The following is an 18,514-nucleotide window of genomic DNA, read 5'->3' on the forward strand; positions in this document are numbered from 1 at the left end:
TAGACAACGAATGCCAACTTTAAACATTCTAATTACTCCTGTAGTTATTATGAAAATCGTACACAACCGAAGGCACAAGTTTTTCCCTCACCGTCCTAGAGTGCCAAAACGATGTCAGGTAAGTACATATATAATGGATACAAGATTTCGAGATGCTCCTTGAGACGGCCAATTTAGCACCTCTTGCTGCTGCTGCATCATTGGTAAATTAACAGGTCTCTGGCTTGCTCTTGGGTCACCCTCAAAGGCAAGAACCACAATCCTTTTCCTTTCGGTCAACGAGGAATATGCCATCGAAAAATCTTGAGCTATTACTTCACAAACATAACTCGAAAGAAAGTAGAGAATGACTGGAACTGGAAGACAACTATCTAGAACATTTGTCACCATAGCTGAGTTTCCATCCTCTGCTCGATTTTCCATTACGCATCAGTAACAACTAAAACTGCACTGCCCAAGCATGCATGTACAGGGATATTTCAGTTACCTCATATGCCCAAAAGATAGGGACTTACTTCATGAGCATGTTAATAGCTGTGTGAAGAGGAATACCACCAGACTGTAGTACTGAGTGGCAGATAGACTTACTATTGTTAGGGAAGAGAGTCCCACAAAGGTCCACTAGCATGGGATTTTCAAACTGCAGGCTTTCATATGCTTTTAACTTTCTTTTGCCTTTCTCGCGATTCCTGTGACTGAATTAGGCCAATAAGTGAGTAAATTTTTATATACTGCTTCGAAATTGACTAAATTTCAGATGCAAATTTCAAACCTCCTGAAAAACAAGAATTAAAATGCTCTCCCTTTGCAGTAGCAACTTTTGTTAAACTTCACAATTAGACTGTTAAAACGAATACAAAAAACGGTGTGTATCCATTGATACCTCGACTCTATTCCATGATAGAAAATTTTCATTTTCAATTTTGTTCGATATATGTTCAACCAGGACACCAACCATTATATCGCCAGCTATTCCGGTTGCCTACTTAAGTGAAAAAATTAATAATATTTTGAGCGTCTACTTTCTATTGATTTTATTAAATATTGAAGACAACTTACGAAAAGATTTTTCTTTGAAGTTGAATAAGCCGTTTTCTCCTCTTTTTTCTTTTGCATATATTGTAAATAAGTAAAAACTTAAGTAAAATCAACACATGGTTGATGCCAAAGAAACAAAAATGTTATACCTTAGGTTGCATATCTGCAACAATTCCTTCCTCATGGTGCACCGATGTACTCTCTTTCTTTGTATCAGTTTGGAATCCGGCGGAAGCATATGCTGTTATTGGTTGCAATTGCTTATTAGGCTCTTCTCTTGCCTTCTCAAACTGTTCTAGTGCTTCACCATCATCTTCGTCTTTCATCTCTGTGTCACTATCTTCCTCCTCATTCCCCTCATCATCCTCCTTCTCTTGCTTATCCCCTGAAGGACCATACTGCTGTCTGCATACCCCCATTTTTGCATCCTCTCCTTTTTCTTCTACCTCCGCATTGATATTGGGCTCCAATGATCCATCCATATCCGAAGATGAAATCCCACCACGACTTTCCGCAAGTGAAGATTCCTAATGAGAGATCAATTTTATTAACCAAAAGGAGATTCAAAAGTAATAAGGTAAGAATCGTCTAACAATAATAGTAGTATTAGCAGCAGCAGCTTAGTAATAATGAAAATAAATACATAAATAATAGGTAATAAGAACTTATATTCACCAAGTTTGCAATTTAACTATCAAAGGCCTTTTTTTCACTAGTAAAAGGCTACTGTCCAAAACAGTCCTTTATTATGTTACTCTTCCTAATTTCAATACTGTATGCAAATGAAAACACCCTCCATTGAGTACATTAGATCTGTAAACTTCAACGCTGAATCAAAATTGCAATTTTTTTTTTTTTTTGAACGAAGATTTTACTAGCTCATGTCATCTCTTAAAATTCCTCACGTAGTCTTTATGTATTTATTAATTTACTTGATTACGTACTTAGCAATGCATCTGATTGCAGGAATTCAGAGGGAAAACCCACTTTCTGAATGGATCCATTGGCTAAAAGTTTAAAACTTCCAGTTTACCTCTTGCTTGAGTTCTTGAACAAGACTATTATCACTAGCTCCATGGCTCTTTGCAATTCGATCATTCTCCTCACGCTCCCTTCTACAGCGCTTTAAAACACAGATAGGACATAAGCAATCCGCTTTATGATGCCTTCTGAAAACGGAAGAAATCTCAAAACATAAGAAAAGCTTTTCTAGTATCGTGCTATAAAAGTGAAGACTAAAATGTATCAACAAGGGGAAAAGGCGAAGCTGTAAAACACTCACCATTAGTTCCTCTTGGTTGTCCATTATACAACCCGGCTGCAGTCCAATACTTGGTGAAATTCTTCTTCACCCGCCTCATAAGATCCAAAATGTAGTCACCCTTACTGTTATACTTATAACAATTGTTCCAAATGTACTCCACATCTCTGAAAACATCCTCGGAATTATTATACTTGCGACCCTGTTCAAGATTACTGCATATTGTTCCAAAATCTATTGGTGTATCTATCACATCAAAATAATCCTGATTCCAGACAAACCCCAAGCCCACAAAACAAAACACAATGTCATTAATAAAAGCATGAAGAAAGGAAATTAGGTATGATGCAGTATTCATAGCATAACAGTCGGAAATTGAACCTCAAAGAGATGAAATGGAGCACACCAAAAAAAAAAAAAAAAAAAAACCAAGAAAAAGAAAAGGCATTGTTCAAGACTTCAAGTTCAAATTTTGTGCAATGTGTATCCGACAAGAGTCGCATGAAACAAATATAAACAAACAACTATTGAATAATCTTATCAATAGAGTTCCTAAAGACTAAGCACGTTTGATGGACTTGAGTCGCAAAATGAACTTCTACGAGCGTTGTGATCATCTCATTGAGGCACACAGACGTCTAGCAAATCATTGAGAGCATAGCCAAATCAATCAACCGACTTTTCAGTATGCATATGCTTTCTACATTATGGAGCATGGTTACACTTTGAAAGGATCCATACAAAATCATTTCTTGATTCTAGCTCCGAAGACCAACCCCTCATGCCCACATGTAACCACATCCCATTAAAAGCATATGCGTAAAACAATGGGCTATACAAATGAATTAAGCCTCCGGCTTATAAAATATAATTTACAATGCCTACTTCTTGGAAAAGGAATAGGTATTCCCAAAGCTTCAGGATTCATAGGGACATTAAAGGGTTCAGAAGCATCCATTTTCATCACCTTCTTTACCATCTGTATAAGTGATAAGTGAAGACAAGTATAAGCACGTACACCAAAGCACACTTGAAACAGAAACCGATGACACTAAATTAAAGGTTTACATGACCCAAAAGAAACACGATTTATTTCAAAATTCTTAACATACCGTCGGTGCAGTATCTAATTCTTGCTTGTTATAACGAGAATCTTGACCAGCCTCCTTCGATTCTCTTTTATGTGGACTCTCAGTCCGTGCAGGAACAGGATCAGTACTGTGGTTGACACTAGACCCCAACTCCTTTGATGTTTTAATCTTTACACTCCCAGTTTTCTTTGACGCGTTCCCAGAAGCACCAACGTTTACTTCATGCAATGAATTGGCACTATCCTCCATTTTCTCAGAAACCACACCTTGTCTTTCCAAACCAACTTGTTGGCCACTCTTATCTGTATCACTTTCTGTGTATGCATCAGAAGTAGGCTGAGAATCCATTGTTCTCGAAGTCCTAAGCTTCACTTTAACTCTTCCCACTGATTTCCCAACTCCCCTATCAATTGAGCCGTCAGGATTTAATATTGGCAAGATTGATATGCTGATCAGTCCTGGTCGACCATTCCAGACTCATACTTATTATAGTAATTACCATCTTCATCCATACTTGTACCATCCTCCAAATTTACAATTGCCCCACTTGAAATTGCCTCATTTCCTTCTGCTACAGACCCTTTGGGCTTTCCTTTCTTGTTCTTTCGCTTCCGCTTCATCTCCTAACCAAAAACTAATCTGTCCCTGCTCCTCACTGCACATAACCATTCACCAAAGCTAATTAAGGTATAATTTCATTTAAGTACAGCTTCATTCTTTTTTAAGCAAAAATTAATTTAAAAAAAAAAGAAACCAGTCTCCTTTTATACAGACTAACAAAAACAAATCCAAGAAATTAAATTGCAATTGGAGAAACCAAAACATAAAAAAATTTCAACTTTTTCGGTGAATTAAAACTTTCAAATTACATGTAAAACGTCTCCAATTTAAACCAATCATAAACCATTGATAAAAACAACCCAAACAAACTTCAGTAACTTAAGAAAAAATGTGCTTTTTTATTCCAGCAATTCTCTTACCCAAATTCAGTCAAAGCAACACAAAACCCTAAAAACAAGTAAATTAAACAATTGCAGAAAACCCTAGATTCATCAAAAACCAAGGAACTAATAAAAATTCAAACTTTAGTCGAAAGAGGGAGAGAAAGATACTGTACCACTGCAGGAGCAGCTGATTATTTGAAGAAGTAAACCGTTTCGCAACTTTTCAAAAAACGGGTACAGCACGAGCGTTCCCGCGAGACCGAGGGGGGAGGGAGAGAGAGGCGGAGCGACAAGTGTATTGATACTGTTGGGCCCTCCAATTGGGCTAAAATGAGCCCATTTAATGGTTACTTCTAACCGAATCAGACTAGTTGTTCAATACTTTAACTTTTTATGTAAACGTTTCTATTCGAATTTAATAATATTTCACTTAAAAAAATTGTTCACTCCCGAGAGAGGATCCTCACTAGATCCTTCAATCATATCCATTCATCGTACATCGTAGAATCAATTTTCGTCAATGACTGTTTATATTCAATTTTAAATAAAATAATTTACAATAATTTTTTACCACACGATGGGTGATTATGTAAATTCCAAATAGATATTATGTAAGAATTCTAAAGATTTAGAAGACCTTTCATATTAGTGTTTGTATTAATAGAAAAAATCTTTCCGTTTATAGTATTAAATAATCCAGGTGTCTAATTTCTATTGGTCGGGAACACCACTGACATAAGTGAGTTGGAGTTGCGGAACTCTAAAATCTCTCCTTAACGGCGTCGTGTGGTTTGGCGTCTTAATTTTTTTGTTTTTCTCTCTTCCTCCCGTCGCTGCAACCTTTTTCCCAGCCGCCGTCGCTTCAACCTTCTTTCAAGCCACTCCTCAGCCGTTTCCAAGCCGGTCACAGTGTTTGTCTCGGCTTCTGGCGGCCGAGTTGGCTGGTGAGTTGGGAAATTTGGATTTTCTAGAACAATTTTTCCGTTGCTAGTTTTGGTATTCCCTTAATTTCATACTGAAGAAGCTCATACTTGTTCTGTCAATTTGAGTGTTAAATTTGGAATCTTTCTTTTATCTTGATTGCATTGGGTGTAAATTTTGAAATGGGTTTATAGTGGGTGAACTGAAGTTGAACAAGCTCTCATAGCCTAACTCCAACCTCCTATATAATCCTTAATGATAGCATAATTTTGGTGGGGATGAAGTTGGAGGACTGAGAAAATGCTACCAATGTTTCTTACTTTTTTTCATTTGACATGGCATACTGTGCACAATTATTCGTTAAACGGTTTTCGAGTAGGTTAAATGTTGAGATTGGCTTCTCTCTCTTGTTTTTTCCTACCCTTGGTGTGCTTTACTTTCATAGTTATAACTTAGGATATCCTTTAGGGTCAGTCGATCGAGTGCCTTCTAGTTTGGGACGAGAGGGTGGTCAAAAGTCTAATTGATATACAAAAGTTCTCATTCTTTGTGTCCATATATGATATCATGAATGTGTTGGAATAAATGTCCTCCGCATGAAGGATGAAGTTCTTCACGTTGGTTTAGTTTGGAAATCAGACAACGAGGATCTGTAAGGTCTCAACGTTTTGATTTCGTTTATTTTAGGGTGAACTGAGAAAATGAAGAAACAGTTCTCTCTAAGACATCAATGTTTATTTCATGATTGTAATTATTCTTGTGCTACCTTGTTAGCTAGGAAACTGTGCTGACATCTACTTTCGCCTAATGTGTGCAGCTGTACTCTTGGTGTTAATTGTCATCTTTTCTGCCATCTCCTTCTTTTGTTTATATGGTCCATTATTATATCATAATCAATCACAAGTGAAACTAGAGATGGTTTGTTGTGTTGTTGGTTTTGTGTTAGGTTATTATTGAAGCTAGTGGTGCCTGAGTTTTGATTCAACAAGGTAACTGAAAGATATATAAAGCTGTCTTTTTCTTTTAAGGTAGCTTGTCAGTTTTATTCAAGCATTAGGGCTTTTGGATTGATCCAGAGCTGCAGTAGCAATAGCAGTTTTAATTAGTGCATATAAAACCAAAAGAATTGGACAATCATGTTAATACTTCAGTTGGGGCTGAATTTCTGATATTGTGTGCTTTAAATAGGATAGAGAATGTAAAGTATCGTGCATCAGAGCTCAGAATTATAGCTACCTCTTTTGAGTTTTAATCTGGGAATTTATTTTGTATTTCGTATAAAACTTCCTATTGTTATTCTCTCATTTGTACGTTTTTTTTGTTATTAGTTGTGTAGAGCGGGTGGAAGAGTTCTAATGGAGGAACTTTTAGGGTTTACGGAAGAATCAAGAGATAATGAGGAGCTGGGTATATCGTCGTTGTCATCATCATCATCATCGTACAGCTACAAATTGGTTCCCTGGTTGAGCTGGGATGAATGGTTTTTTGTTGAAGAATCTCTCTTTTCTAATTCACCTGATATTGTGGCCTCCGCTTTGAGAAGAGTAAGAGAAACCCAACTTCATGTTTTCATTTTGCTTACCATGGAATGTTTTTCAAAGATAATGTTATGTTAGAAATTTCACGTGGATATGCCTCCTTGTTTTGTTAGTCTCTCTAGTAGTAAAGGAAATAATTGTTTGGACGGGCTCATAATTAAATTCTTAGCGTATTGTTGAATCTGTTTGAATCTTGTGTATGGTGGCTATGATTTTGAAAATAATGAACACAATTATTTTTTTGAAGAGGTTTTTCCTTCTTATTGAATTTTTTTGGAGGTTTCTGGCATTGACATAAATTCTTTTGATGTTTGAATTGTTGTTTGCAGATATCAACATGGAGAAGCAGAGGCTGTCTTCCTATTGTGATTGAAGTTACAGCATCAATTATTGAAATTCAGCAAAAAGATCCTCACTTTAGGTACCCTTTACTCCCAACTCCTCTGCGCCTGTTTGGATCAACTTCTTCTATCCTTTTTTACCCAGTGGGGGTAGGGATGGGGGAGGGGATTCTTCATGCTAAATGTTGTTTTCTTTGTGGTTTTGTTTGTATATCTATCTCATATATTGTTTTGAATTTCTTCAAAAGATTGTCCTACTTTGCCAACTTCGTGTATGTGTTTTTGACTTACAGAAAGGACCAGTCAAATGATGCTTTAGATAATTGCAGATCAGCTCAATCAAATGATGTTTCGCTCTCAGAGGAAATGCTGGCCATGTTATACTGTATGGCAATCATGAGGTGAGGTTCCTTTAATTTTTTGCTATTAAATCTCTCCATTCTTTTCTTTAATCCTTATCATTTTGTGATGGATCAATGCATAATTTAGTACGGTCCTAATAAGCACAGTGCAATAATTAGTAAAAACATGATCCTTGATCAGCTATACTGCTGAATAAACACACACACACACACACACACACACTCCACTCTTTCACTCTCTCTTTGGGAGGTAGTTTGTAGTAGGTTTGACTGAGAGGTAGACTACTTTGTTCCATGTATGGGCAGCAAGCATGTTAAACTTGTAACTGAGCAAAAAATTAGTATGATACATAAGCTGGTTGCATCAAGTGTTGTCTTTTTTCATGTTTCTACAAATATTGCATAGCCTTTGACTTATCCCAGCTACAATACAGTTTAAGCTATACCTGGAACTGTGTCACTCAATAAGTCTTTAGAAGAAAACTTTTGACTAAATTCTTGTAGATGTATATGTTCTTAGTACCAGTCATCTGTCAGAGTCCTTAAGCATCCGGAATTTGGTCAGGAATTTTTTCTTGATACGTATTCACTGCTTGTTATCTTCAATTTAAAATATCTTGTGCTATGGGTTCTTGTAAGTATAGCATGCAGATTTTTTTTAAAGCTTTTTCCATCACATAACTGATATATCAACACAGTTTTTGAGGTTTTCATGGTTAGACAGAACGGAGAAATTCAGTATTTATAGGGGATTAATGTTTAAGCTCGTATTTATTTCTGCCTCCTTTTTCTGTTTATCATTGTTGCATGTGATGCTACATAAATAAATCACCTTCACACATGTTGTCTTGTTTCTGAAGGCTTGTGAATGGTGTGGTTGAGAAGACACGGAAAAAAACTGAGGTTTCAATTGCTGTGGCTGCCGATGCAATCGGCATTCCACGTACACTGATTGATATTCGTCATGGTGAGCAGCTTCAACTTTTATTTTGTAATCTTTTGTTAGTTGGTTAAGCTTTTAGGCCTTTCTGTTGGATAATCAACCATGCCCATTCGACTTATGTCTACCTTGCGCACAGGGCTTTTGGTATTTAAAGTAATTTTTAAACACTCATGATACTGCACATTGATCTTTTTTATTTTTATTTTTTACCATTTTATTGCTTTAATTTTCAGAGGGATCTCACCGCGAACTTCCCACACTTGTCGTTGTTCGTACTGCTTCACTTAAGGTACATATCATGCTTGGTAAATCAAAAAAATCCCACCTTCAAGTTCTTCAAATGCTTAATCATAATCTTTAGATTTTATGTTCCACTAATCTAGTTTATTTGGTGATGAATAATTATAAGAGAATCCTAGTAAGACTTCCCTTGATGTTTGATTTAACTACTTGTGGGTGCTGCACAGAATGTTGGTTTTATTGATAATATCTCTGAATTCTATTAAGTTGTGAAAACCGGCTTTCTTTTTCCATATAAACATAGGGAAATATTTTCTGATGAGACTAGATTCTTATTTCAGGTTTTCTACACTTGACGTTATTCCAGCCTATTTTGGCTGGAAAAACATCATGTTCTGCATTTCAATCGTACCAAAATGATATTATTATCTCTCTATGTTTCTAGTCACTTTCGTGGGCTAGAACTTTCAGATCTTGAATAGGGAAAGATTAATTGACCCAAAAAGAGAAGAAAAGATTAGGGAAGATTAAACTTGTTTCTGAAAACAAACCCTTTACGGTTAGTCTCTTAATTACCAGATATTACTAAGTCATTTTTGAGGATAAAAAGGACCCTTTACAGTTATCTTAACCCTTTATGGCTCCTCTGTTACAAGTTCATTTTAGTTTATGACAATTTGTTCCCCTTACCTTCTTTTTTTCCTACTGAAATACTTCAATGATTATATACAAGTTATGAAAAGGATGACTTGCTTTAAATTTGAGAAGTTAAACATTATCCATGGTTGGTGTTTTTAGGCCCTTGATTGGTTAAAGTGTTATTACTGGGAGCCTCAGAAGAAGAAAATTCCATTTCATGGTAATGAAACTGCTGAGATCAGAAATGAAATTAGGTCTAAATTCCATGAATTGGCCTTCTGTTTAAGAGTTAAGGAGACTCCTCAGCCCCATTCTTCAAAAGTCAAGAAAAAGCGTGGTATGGAAATTTATTTTCTTCAAGTTAGATTGATTATATGATATGATCTGCAATTAGTGATTAGCTTAATCACTATTAAAGGTTTTAATCTTGGGATTATCAGGCTTATTCCTGTTTTAGAGAAGTTTGTCATAATTGGCCAGCTGGCATGTTGAGTTGTACTTGTATAAGAGCACTAGCTCTCAGTATTGTAATCAGATCAGAATTTACAGAAAGAAATACAAACACAAAAATATATTGGAGCTCTGCTCCCTTCTACTTCATCTTCTCCATTTGCCATTACCATTGCTGCTTGCAGGTTGAGAGCAAAAACATCACAATCCCTACAAAATGTAGCTGCTGCACATAACATGAAAAGATATATATAGGATACAATATTTTCCAATGCTTTTGGATTGAGAGCAAATACGCATTACACCATATATATCTTTTCATGTTACGTGCAGCAGCTACATTTTGTAGGGATTGTGATGTTTTTGTCTGGTTAGGACTTTGTCTTCAGTTTTCACCCATTCTTTGTAAAGGAATAATCTTAGACCATAATTATTTTATGACAGAATATAAAATGTACGTAAAATTACAAATCTGTAATTTTCTCCAATGCTGAAATGCATTTTCAAAGTTTTTTTACTTTTATTTTTATTTTTTTGTTTGTTTTGGAAAAGATACATTTTGATGGAATGGGAATGGTTTATCATAGTTTGTATTTCAATCAGCAAGCTATCTCGCAATCACATGGGAAGGTCAGAAAACCATTGATTGTTACGTTGTGTTCCTAGGAAATGGAATTTACATAGCTAAGCTGTTGTAGAGAAGTCATTATCGGCATGTATCATGTGTACAATGTATACTCTCTACTGAGATATCTCCATGTAGTCCATCTGTATGTCATGTTTTGGGTTTGATTTAACATTTTTTATTTGTAATGCTACACCTGCATATTTCTCTTTTTATACTTGCATGTCTTATTCGTATTGTTGATTAAAATGTTCAGAAAATGTTCCTCACTCTCTCTTATAGTATGCTCTCACAGCGATCTTAATTCTGATGCGATGTCCATGATTAATGAACATTATTTCTCCATCGATTGGGCAAGTAGAGAGCAATCCCAATCTGTCATCTTATTTTTGAAGGATGTCTTTTGAACATATTGATGTTTTGTAAGTATGGTTATTAATTGAGGTGCTTCATATCCAGGTTCAAAAAAAGACCTTACGAAGATATTGAAAAGTCTTATTGGGATGTATTCTTCGTTCTCCTCAGAGGTTGTTTCTGTACTGTTGGAGTTCTTGTTGGAGGCTATAAATTCCTCAGACTCCTCAGATCTTCCAGTAAACACCCAAACTGGCCCAAGACTACTTATTTCGTTGAACGAGTGGAAGCTTGTGATAACAAAAATTTTAAATAAGGAACCGGAGTTGCTTCTGGCTCTTCTGAATGCAGTTCTTGATAAGATTGAGACTCAGGAAGCAGTGATGTATGAGACCGGTAATCCTGTGACCTATTCTTTGTATTATTTGTTCCATATTCAGATATAGACTGGTAGAAGTTATGCTGAGGTTGTGTATAGATTCAAATTATATTTGACAGGGTAACTAGGTTGCTTTTTTATCCTGAACATCGTTAAGTGATCTAGTCGGTAATAACAATCACATCAGAACAGTCTGATTTCTTGAGTTTAGGGAGTTTTTGAATTTGCATGGTGGGTAATTTCCTTCCCTAATTGTATCTGATATTCTCAGTTCATAGCATGAATTCAACGTCATTTGGTACAGCTAGACATACTCACCAAAACTTTAAATTATCCAAATGTTCTTATCTTGGTTGCTAAGTTTATGAATTTGTCTAGGACGGTTTCACACATCATCAGACCGTGGGGCAGAGATACTCCAAGTTGAACACCTCTCTTCTCTGTTTACTTGGCTCGTTGGAAATTTCGAAGGATTAAAGCCTCGCCAAGAAAAAGACTCTGCAGTCGTAATCAAAGTTTCTTCAGCAGAAAAAACTATCTCAAAAGCAATTCTGATGGAACTCCTACATAAATGTCTTATTGTATCAGCTTCTGCTAATAACAAGCTCGTGGATTCTGCCGCCCATCTTGCACAGCTGACAGGGGACAGCTTCCTAGTGGGAAAACTGCACAAACTCTCTTCGTTTGTTTCATCAAATTCGGATGGTACTGAAGAAGAAGCTGTTCGTATAAACTCAAATAATCAATTTAACGAGCAAGAAGAATCTATAAGTCATGCGGCAGAGAAGCTAGAGCTGATTAAGCGTCGCATAAGGAAGAGCAAAGCAGTTAAGACCGCAGATGCTGATGTCGGAAACACTAACAGATGGGTTCTGTCAAAATCATGGAACCCGTGTCCAATAGGAATGTTGCCTCGAGCTGTAGGGTCTTCGGGCTGCCTTCCTGTTCTGGACGTTAACAATGTCCCGGAAAAGGTTTCTGAATTACTAGGAAGAAAAGAGTTGTGGGAGTTGAACCAATGCAGCGTCAAGAGAAATAGTTCTGAAATGCAGCTACTAGATAACCCATGTGCTAAGAAGATGAGGGTGACATCGGACGGTTTTGCATCGGAAGGTGAGGATGTTCTATCACCAGAAGATGTCGACGGACATCTCATGATAGGCGGGGCGTGGAAGAAAGTCGGGGAAGAGGAGCTACTTGCCATCAAGTCTGCTGTGAGGATATTAATCTAGTCGCCTACTTTTTTCATGCAAGGAATAGAAGGATAGTTAAATTTTGGAAGCTCATTGTGGTGGCTTGCAGGTTGAGCTTCAAATCTATAGTAGTGGGATTGGCCACTACAGCAGTTTTGGTTTATATTTTCCATTGATTTATGTTTTGTCAGAAGACGTGGCGCAAAATCGAGCGTAGTGACATTTTACGATTCATGCAGCCAATCACACTTAGTGGGATAAGGCTTTGTTGTTTGTATTTATTTTTTGTAATTTAATTAAGAGGCTGTTAGGTGATTATTTATCACTCTTAATCTTATGCTATTCAGACGACATGTAATTACTCGAATCTATGATTTATATTTTTTTTATCTTAGGATCAAACTTTATCCTTGTTACATTTTCACAAAAGGGAAAATCCGATAATAGCAAAAACAAAGGTAAAATGGAAAATACGAAAGCAATTGAGAAGCGATTTATGTGTATCCCGTTTTCTCTTAGCACATCCATGCATAGTGTGCGAAAATTATTTTCCCTTCTCATTACACCTTCTCCATTCAGCACCACCAATCCAACGTTCATTTCCGATCTACAACAATTCAAAGGTAGAACATTTGTTCAGTACAATACAACAACACCAACGCCTATTTTCTTTAAGAAATTTTTTATTGTGCTCAGAATATAAAATGGTATATTGCATGTTATTTATTATATAATTAAAGAAATGTTTTATTTTTTAAGTACTTAGACCTATTGAAAAATAATTCCCTCACTCCGTCCCATCCGGTTACATGCCAGCCGGCTGCAGAGTCGGTAGAAACATGTACAATGATTAACTAATGCGGTTTGAGTATTCACATGTTTTGAAGATGTCCCAGAACAGCAAAAAGGGCATGTGAATGCGAATAAGACTTCACGAGTATGCCCCACCGCACTGCAGAGACAACTTATATGACATGTGATTATAACGTAACGTGATATTTTGATTCCGTAATATAATATTTTATTAATTATTTAACATGACAAAATTATAAAGAAAAAATTAAAGAAAAATGTTTAAAAATATTGAGTTTTAACAATAAAAACAAAATAAAAGGTAAATTAAATAGTACTATGATTGATTTTTTAGTGTAAAAATATGATTTTTTGCAAAAATAAATAGCACCGGAAGTTTTTCGTTAAAATTCTTTTACATGTTACAAGTGTATACTATTTATATAAGGTGTTTTTTTGTCTCGATGACAGGGGAGGGACTGTGCGTGGGTCCCAAGCCTAGTGCCCATTGTTCTTTATTTTATGGAAAAGTAACATATATGTAAAGATTTTATGGTATTCTTTTTTTTTTTTTTTTGAATTTTGATGATTTTAAAAGATAGAAATAAATAAGTACTATATTATTTAACTTAATAACATTTGATGATTATTTTAGATCATTGATTAATTTCAACGACTGATCTTGCTAGTAAGATAACATTTGTCTTAATAAAAGTTAAAAATTGTCCTAGTTTCTTGATTAAGTTTAATGAATTATTTTAGTTGTTATTTTTTGGGAGGAGGGAGAGTGAACTTTTCATAATAGGCTAGCAATAATATGGTTCAAATTTACCTTTAAAGAAAATCGAACCTAAAGCCTCCCAGTTATAAATAAATAGAAATACCACTAAATCGTTACTAAGTTGCTTTTTTTTTTTTTTTTAAGAAACTGTTATTAGTACCCCACAAATCTCATTATACACTCCTCACAAGTATTTTTTCTTTCTAATTTAGAAATTTTAAAATATCAAAATAAAATTTTTGAAATAGCAAGAACAATTCTTTTTTTTATATATATTATTATTTTCTTTTTGCATGCCCGATAGGTTGCTCCATATCTATAATTAATATAGGGCATATCATACCGCACAACGTTTATCATGTTTCAGCTTTATCTACAGGAGGAGGATTCTCCTCTTAATCTCTATCTCATTCTCTTTCCTCTTATTTGAGCGATTACAACTAAGTCACGTTAATATTTTATATTAATTTTTTTTATAAATACAATAAGATAAAAATTAATGTGTGAACGAAGAGAAGGAAAAATGATGAGAATAAAAAAGAAAAGAATCATACTCATTATCAATATAACTTTTTGATATCTCCAACCTGTAGACATCGATCAAAGTCCAATTTAATTTGATGGGCCTATTCAACCACCATCACGTGGTCCGTATTTAATTTGTAGCTTTATTTGATGTATCATGATTCATTTTTAGTACGAGTAAGGAAAACTGAGCGCACAAGGACGACCATGATCAAGAATTCCTAAGTAAATGATCCGGATCCTTTTCGCCTAGCTGGCCGGCTTTATATCTAGAGGAGAGTAGGTGGTGTCACGTCATGCTAGTTGTAGGGCTTTGTGGTTTGGAGGAAGATTTTCTACCTTTTTATTCTTGACTCCTTTCATCTTTTTCTTTTATATATTATTTTTTATCTTATTATTTTTATAAAAAATTAATATAAGATGTTGACGTGATTTAATCGTAATTATTCAAATAGGAGGGCATGGAGAAGTTGAGAGATTACGAGGGTAAAAAATTCTCCTCCTTGGAGCTTTGCTTCGGATATACATCATTACATCATACATGAGGGACATATCTTATATATGACATATACTAATTTATGATATATAATATGTGTGTGTGTGTGTGTGAATATATATACACGCATACTAATTTATGATATTTAGGTATTTTATTATGAATTCAATAAGAACATTAATATTTCATGATATTTAGGTATTTGATTATGCATTTAAGAAAATCTATATTTTTTTAATTTCACATGTTAGTAACTTTACACACATGACATGTGAATGTTAAAAAGTAAAATAATTCTCATATTCATATTTTAATAAGTGCAAGAAATTCAATAATCACGATGAATCTAATTGCTATTACGTGTAAGTAAACATGTTCTAAATTTGAAGGACATACTAATTATTAGATTACAGTTACAAGAAACTTAATATTCTAAATAATTAAATTAATGACAGGACAAAAGTTGTCATATAGTACTACTATCTAGTAGTTTTCTTCTTCCGTTTGATTTTTCTTAAAATCGAATTTGAATCATATTATTATTAACTTATTATAAGGTTAAACACGATACCTCAGCGTAGATAATGTCGTAGTTGAAAAACAATGACAGAACAAAATGTAGATGTAGAGACTGATTTTTTTCAAAACTTTGTACAGTTTCTGGAATCTTCTTTCTTTCTTCGAATGAGATATTTGGACCCGATATATCTCCTGCTTATCTGCCTGCCTTTATATACGCGCGTTATACTTCCATCAGAGTCATCACCACATACAACAATAACTTAGAGAGAGAGAGAGAGAGAGAGAGAGAGAGATGAGGAATGCAGGAAGTGATGAGTTTGCTGGTGATGGGGAAATACAGGAGCAGCAGAAGGAGAGGTGGTATTCATCATCTGCATCAAAGTTGGTGCTGCCTCAACTGTGTTTAAATCACGTGTCGTTTGTTTGCAAGTCGGTGAGCAAATCAGTGAGGTTCTACGAGGATGTCTTAGGTTTTGTGCTCATCCAACGCCCTTCTTCCTTCAAGTTTGAAGGAGCTTGGTACGTGTTCTTTCATACTTCCATCCCCATCCTTTTTTCCAATTTAACACACTCACACGCTATGTCGATCACTCACCATTTAACCTATGTATATAAAAGGTAGTGCTATTCGGACATTCTTTTTGACTTTTCACTCACTTATCCTTATAATTTTTTACTGGCGGATCGAATGCATTGAAAAAAAATCAATGGTAAAAATTAATAAAGTGTATAAAAAGTAAAATTAATGTGTAAATAATAGCACGTTGATGTATATTTCAAAAGGAAAAGGCTTATTGCTTTATGTGATACTAGAGCTCCATAGAAAAAAAGATTAATTAATCAGATTCAATACCTTGTTTAACAATCATAATTTAACAGTGTATTTTAGATTTTATTTTAGGAAAAGGATCCTCATCGGATTCTTTTCCTAGGGATTTTGTGATTGTGGTTGATTGTGATTATTCATCATATATTGTGCGATGAATTTTTGTTAAGTACTATTTATATTTAATTTTTAAATTTTAAAATAATTTCTAATAATATAATATACGATGAACGGTTACGATCACAAGATTCTTAAGAAAATGTTCTTACGAGTATCTTTTTCCATTATTTTAATTGTGTGTCATGTTTCATGCATAACACACATCACACCGACACCCTCCATCAATAATTCGCCGGACACATTGACCACGTGTCTATGCGTGTGACCACATGACAATTTGACCCACATGAAAAGAACAAAGAAAAGAAAGGATAGATTTTTCAGGTTTCTCATGTTTGTCGTGAAAAAAATAAAGTGATTGATGGTACTGACAGGTTTAGGCCATAGTTTGACATTGGTCTTCATGTTTTTTATGAGCCTTCTTTTGTGGATAGGTTGATCTTTGAGAATGCTGTTAGGTTTACTTATACGCGTTTTGTTAATAGTTAGTTGTTTTTGTTAGGTCTTTTGACCCCCAATTTTACCTAAAAAAAGAAGAAAAAAAAAAGATTTTTATCGGTATATGAGGTATTATACTACGTTTTATTATATAAATGATGAAATAAAAATATTTGATGTACCATTTATATTTCGTCATAATGAAAATTTTCTCCACAAAAAAAGCACTCTAAGGCCGGTAAGCTTTTCAGCATACTCAAAATACGAACTATTTATTTTTATATAAATGTGTAAAATAATGTCTATCGTACTAAAAGTGCCAAAAATAATTATGTATAAATCGAATTCAATTACGGTGTAGTTAATTAAATCATAGCTAAGATTAATGTTAATTAAATTATGATTAGGCTGTTCAACCATGGAGTGGGAATTCATCTGCTGGAGTCGGATACCATCAATGCCGCGGAAAAGAAATGCAGAAAGATAAACCCAAAGGACAACCACATCTCGTTCCAGTGCTCAGACATGGCGGTGGTGGTGCAGAAACTGGAGGAGATGAAGGTAGAGTACGTGACGGCGCAGGTAGAAGAAGGCGGAGTTACAGTTGATCAGCTCTTCTTCCATGACCCTGATGGCTACATGCTTGAAATTTGCAACTGTCATAATCTTCCAGTCCTTCCCATCTCCTCCTCATGCCCTCTCAACCTAATCACCAACTCCAACCCAAACCATGCATCGTCGTCTTCGTCATCATCGTCGTCCTTCTACGGTACTTTCTTAATTCCTTTTTTTGCCTTGCTCTTAGTTAACGAAAATATTAAATTATGGCAACAGTTCTTTAATTTTAATTCAATTGTAACAATGATCTCTTAATTAAAAATTCATTACCGTTGATTCTTCAAATCATCAAAACGTGCAGCTATGGTTCCTCACTAAAAATCTCTTACGTCCCTCAACTTTAACCCAATTTGAGCAATGATTCCTCAATTTTAATATAATTGTAGCAATGGTCCTTCTAACATAACTTATTTTAATAAAATTCTGATAAAGTTGACAAAAAATAATCATAGTTACACGTTTTGATAAGTTGAGGAACATCAATTGTATCAATATTTCTTCTAACATAACTTATTTTGACAAATTTCTAAAGAAGTTAACGAAAAAGACCATTGCTCCAAATTTTTGGTCTTTCGATCCGGTGACCATTTGCACGAAGATCTGTGGTAACGTTCGTCGGACATGTATAAAATGCAGGGAAGCGAAGTTCGGAGAAACCGTGTTCTGGAGAAGCAGCAACGCTAATGATGGAGAGTTTGGTGATGGATGTGATGAACATTTCCATGTGATCGAGATTTTTGTTTCCGAATTGATGCAACTTTATACGGCGGATATTGCGAAATTGTTGAATGTAGTGTGTGAAGAGGATGGCTACCGACCTAAGCTTTAGTGAAAGAGGCCAGAAGAGTGTGAACCTTTTCTAGTACCTAAGTTCGATAGTTTGATGAATTATTGTCAGATATTGGCCAATTGTACGATGCAATGATTATGCTTTTACTATAAATAAAAGGGTGTGATGTCCACATACTTCATTTTCCTTCTCACACATATTTTTAATTTTCAACTTTCGGATCGTATGAATTGAAGAAAATCAACGGACAAAAAATATCAATAGGTGTGTGAGAAATAAAGTAGGAT

General features: G+C 35.0%; 2 protein-coding genes and 1 pseudogene across 8 annotated transcripts; 2 read left to right on the forward strand and 1 right to left on the reverse strand.

The window, feature by feature from the left end:
* Positions 1-11: 11 nt before the first annotated feature.
* On the reverse strand, positions 12-4,612 carry LOC137717858 (uncharacterized; annotated as a pseudogene). Its single transcript, XR_015965640.1, has 7 exons — positions 4,508-4,612; positions 3,412-4,045; positions 3,202-3,278; positions 2,302-2,565; positions 2,072-2,258; positions 1,188-1,565; positions 12-695 (listed from the first exon to the last, which is right to left on the reverse strand). The product of XR_015965640.1 is annotated as an uncharacterized LOC137717858 (transcript).
* Positions 4,613-5,109: 497 nt separating this feature from the next.
* On the forward strand, positions 5,110-12,721 carry LOC137716711 (uncharacterized). 6 transcript variants are annotated; one of them, XM_068456083.2, is made up of 10 exons: positions 5,110-5,278; positions 6,202-6,244; positions 6,584-6,799; positions 7,123-7,214; positions 7,428-7,535; positions 8,357-8,463; positions 8,673-8,728; positions 9,478-9,655; positions 10,853-11,143; positions 11,505-12,721. In XM_068456083.2, the coding sequence occupies exons 3-10, from the start codon at positions 6,611-6,613 to the stop codon at positions 12,356-12,358; spliced, it is 1,875 nt and encodes a 624-aa protein (XP_068312184.2). In that variant the 5' UTR covers positions 5,110-5,278; positions 6,202-6,244; positions 6,584-6,610; the 3' UTR covers positions 12,359-12,721. The 6 variants fall into 6 exon arrangements, with proteins under 6 accessions (XP_068312184.2, XP_068312183.2, XP_088554644.1 ...); XM_088698518.1 differs by having other exon boundaries at positions 5,147-5,278; positions 7,464-7,535; XM_088698515.1 differs by having other exon boundaries at positions 5,172-5,330.
* Positions 12,722-15,522: 2,801 nt separating this feature from the next.
* LOC137717640 (glyoxylase I 4) lies at positions 15,523-18,403 on the forward strand. The gene is made up of 3 exons (XM_068457060.2): positions 15,523-15,954; positions 17,227-17,588; positions 18,074-18,403. The coding sequence occupies exons 1-3, from the start codon at positions 15,728-15,730 to the stop codon at positions 18,163-18,165; spliced, it is 681 nt and encodes a 226-aa protein (XP_068313161.2). The 5' UTR covers positions 15,523-15,727; the 3' UTR covers positions 18,166-18,403.
* The last annotated feature ends 111 nt before the right edge of the window (positions 18,404-18,514 follow it).

This window comes from Pyrus communis, chromosome 8 (genome assembly GCF_041283825.1).
Source record: "Pyrus communis isolate YQ-2024b chromosome 8, ASM4128382v1, whole genome shotgun sequence".
Taxonomy (NCBI): Eukaryota; Viridiplantae; Streptophyta; class Magnoliopsida; order Rosales; family Rosaceae; genus Pyrus; species Pyrus communis.

Bases quoted from the DNA above. Each gene is read 5' to 3' on its own strand.
- LOC137716711 (XM_068456083.2), top strand. From the start codon at position 6,611: ATGGAGGAACTTTTAGGGTTTACGGAAGAATCAAGAGATAATGAGGAG. The intron at 6,800-7,122 runs GTAAGAGAAACC...TGTTGTTTGCAG, and splicing joins TGGCCTCCGCTTTGAGAAGA to ATATCAACATGGAGAAGCAG. The intron at 11,144-11,504 runs GTAATCCTGTGA...GAATTTGTCTAG, and splicing joins AGCAGTGATGTATGAGACCG to GACGGTTTCACACATCATCA.
- LOC137717640 (XM_068457060.2), top strand. From the start codon at position 15,728: ATGAGGAATGCAGGAAGTGATGAGTTTGCTGGTGATGGGGAAATACAG. The intron at 15,955-17,226 runs GTACGTGTTCTT...AATTATGATTAG, and splicing joins TTCAAGTTTGAAGGAGCTTG to GCTGTTCAACCATGGAGTGG. The intron at 17,589-18,073 runs GTACTTTCTTAA...TATAAAATGCAG, and splicing joins ATCATCGTCGTCCTTCTACG to GGAAGCGAAGTTCGGAGAAA.